The 3,163-nt window shown below is 22.3% G+C and overlaps 1 protein-coding gene across 1 annotated transcript; it reads left to right on the plus strand.

The window, feature by feature from the left end:
- Positions 1-1,718: 1,718 nt before the first annotated feature.
- LOC110629750 lies at positions 1,719-2,157 on the plus strand. The gene has a single exon (XM_021776854.2). The coding sequence runs from the start codon at positions 1,719-1,721 to the stop codon at positions 2,028-2,030; it is 312 nt and encodes a 103-aa protein (XP_021632546.1). The 3' UTR covers positions 2,031-2,157.
- Positions 2,158-3,163: the final 1,006 nt, after the last annotated feature.

Genomic DNA, 3,163 nt, shown 5'->3' on the forward strand with positions numbered 1-3,163 from the left:
GAACTACAGAAGAAAACTTGTGTCGAAAGTATTTATAAATAAATAAATAAATAAAATTATTATTAAATTTTAAAATAATTTATTAGTTCATTTCTATTTAAAAAATCACAACCACCTTATTTCTCTCAATTTTAAAAAAAATATTTTTAATTTTCAAGTTTATAAAATAAGTTATTAATTTATTATTTAATTTATTTTCTTACAATCAATTTTTATTATTTAAAAGGGAGAGTTATTTTTGTTTACTCTGCCCATATAATTGAAATTATATGTTAAATTATTTAAATTTATGAAAATAAATTTAATTTTAAAAAAAAAAAATTCTAATGATTAAATTATTTAATGACTTTCATAAACTATTTAAATTTTTTAAAAAATAAATTTAGGAAAAATGAATTTAAAAGGTTATAAATTAAATTTTTTGCCAAAAAAATTAAATATAAATAAAATCAAATAGTATTTTTAAGAGTAATTGGTTAAATTATTTAAATTAAAAAAATTAAGTGGCCAAATTAATTCAACGTCCTTCATTTTTCCATATGAATTATCTCTAATTATTTTAAATCTCAACTAGAAAACTTCAAAATAAAAATATTTTTAAAATAAGTAAAATTAAAAAACTTATTGAAAAAATAAAATTAAACTCTTAACTTAAATTTCTGAATTCACAAAAGCTTAAAACTGTTATTCTCTTTGATTTCGGAAATTATTCGGTATATTCGATACATATCTTCTCTTATTTGTATATTTCATTCTTTATAATTCAATTTTTTTTTAAAAAAAAAAAGAAAAAACTTTTTGTGAATGAGGCTGGGTGGTATATAATTTATATTTGCATTGTAATAGATATAAACGTTTTGGAAACTGGAAGTTCTTGTTGGGTTACAAAAACGTTTCAAAATTTTTAACATTATCTTTACGTTGATGTTGAATTTATTTAATTTTATTTTATTCAATAAAATTAATTTCAGAATATAAAATGCAATTAATTAAAAAAATTATTTTTTAATAAATAATATTAGTTGATTACAAGTGAGTGTTTAAATAAGTATTCGATCTGTAAAATTTAAAATTAAATTGAATTGAATAAATTAAAAATTAAAAATTGATTATTTATAAAAATTAAATTGAATCAATTTTAGACAGAAATCAATTTGAATCGAATCGGTCTAATTTTATTCAGTTTGATATGTTGAATTTTTTATAATGATTTTCGTATTTTAAAATTTAATTAAAGTATTTCAACATTAATTATGATTTAATCTCTTTATATTATAAAAAATAATATATTATAAATTTTAATCAGTTGGATTTAATTTTATTAATTTTTTCTAATTAAAATCAATCGAATAGAAATAATCGAAATATTTAAAAATAAAAACTAAATTGAATAAAAAATAAAAAACGAATCAAATAATTGAATTAATTCAATTTTATTGATTTTTTCCATTTGAATTAAATAACATTAACCCGAATTCCAAATAATAAATGTTAATATATATTTTCCTCACAGTCAATATTGAAGCTAAGCATGAATTGCATTCATAGTCATGAAAAAGGCATGTTTACAAACTAACCAACGAAAATGCAGCAAACGTGGACACCTTTCCACTAATCATGGATCCATTCCTCAAATCTCATTCCATTTTTATCTCTCACACAAAGATGACTCTCACAAATGAAACCCCAATTTTTTTTTTTTTTTTTTTGGGTTCACAATGAGGGTGGTGGTGGAGATTTTAACAGGAACTCTCTTCTATATTCAAGTCGGCAATGACGCTACAGTTGCTGACCTGAAACGTGAGATCGGCGACCAGCAAAAGCTGCCTCATGATCGTCTCATCTTATTTCTAGACAACACTCAAAATCGTCTCATTGATGAAGATGGAGATGCTGCAGCTTTAGTTGATTGTGGTGTTCATGATGAATCTCATATCTACCTCTTCTTCAATCCACTTGAAGATCATGGATCTTCATCTACCCATCATTTTGTTTTCAATTTCACTGATTCTTTCCTCGGAGAAGCCTGACTTAATTTTCTGTCAAAGTTTAGTATAGATTCTTATTGTTATAGAGATTTCTGGGAGAAATTCTTCAGAAAAAGAAAAAGATTTCTCTGAGAGTTTGGTTTTATTAGGTAAAACATAGCACTAGAGTTTTTAGAGCATGATATTGATACAAGGTTTCTTCATGTTCATGTCGTTTTGTTAATAATCTTGACAAGATTAAGCACAGTAAAAAAAAAATTAATATTTTTATATAATGTACCAAATTTAATTAGGATAATTAATGAATTTTGATCTATAAAAAACTTCATAATGTATATTTAAAATAAATTATTTACAAATAAAAATTATATATAATAAAAAAATTATTAATATCTTTCGAATTATAACTGATTAGATTTCAAAATAATATTTTTAGGTAAAATAAAAATATAAAATTATTAAGTTTATTTTTTTTATTGAAATAAAGTTAATTAGAAATAAACTATTTATTTACCCACAATTCATAATATATATATATATATATATATATATATATATTAATTTTATTAAATAATAAATATTATTATATCATAAAAAATTCATATTCTTACTGCCATTAAAGTTAGATATGAGTTGTGATAATCATGTTATCTAACGGATGTAAATTGTAGTTATAATATTACAATAATAAAAGATTAATTTTTTTTTTTAAAAGTAAAACTATTGGTTGTATTAATAAAATTTCATCAAATAAATAGGGATATTATTCTAAACAAAGAGACGAACATGTCTAATAGATTTTCTAACCAAAGTATGAGCAATTAGAGTAGCATGACGACGAATCCATCTAACAGAAATATCAGTTCTAGAGTGTAACAAAAATTTATAATAATTCAAAATCAAATCCAATTTACAGATGTTTAAATGTGTAAACTAAAGAGTTTGAACTACCTGTAAACAGTCCATAAGAATGCAGCAATTAAAAAGCAAAAATTCCGTCGCAAAGAGTAAACAGTAACGGAGAGCTAAAGATTCAACAATTACCGGCGTACCATTACCTTCCGAGAAACCAGAAATACCACGTTGAAATATACCTTAAGAGTTTTCCACAACAAAATCGTAACCAATAAAATCTTGAACTTGAAACAAAGCCCCATCAACTTGATAAAGCCAAC

This window comes from Manihot esculenta, chromosome 13 (assembly GCF_001659605.2).
Source record: "Manihot esculenta cultivar AM560-2 chromosome 13, M.esculenta_v8, whole genome shotgun sequence".
Lineage (NCBI taxonomy): Eukaryota > Viridiplantae > Streptophyta > Magnoliopsida > Malpighiales > Euphorbiaceae > Manihot > Manihot esculenta.

Coding starts and splice junctions, on each gene's coding strand:
- LOC110629750 (XM_021776854.2), top strand. CDS start 1,719: ATGAGGGTGGTGGTGGAGATTTTAACAGGAACTCTCTTCTATATTCAA.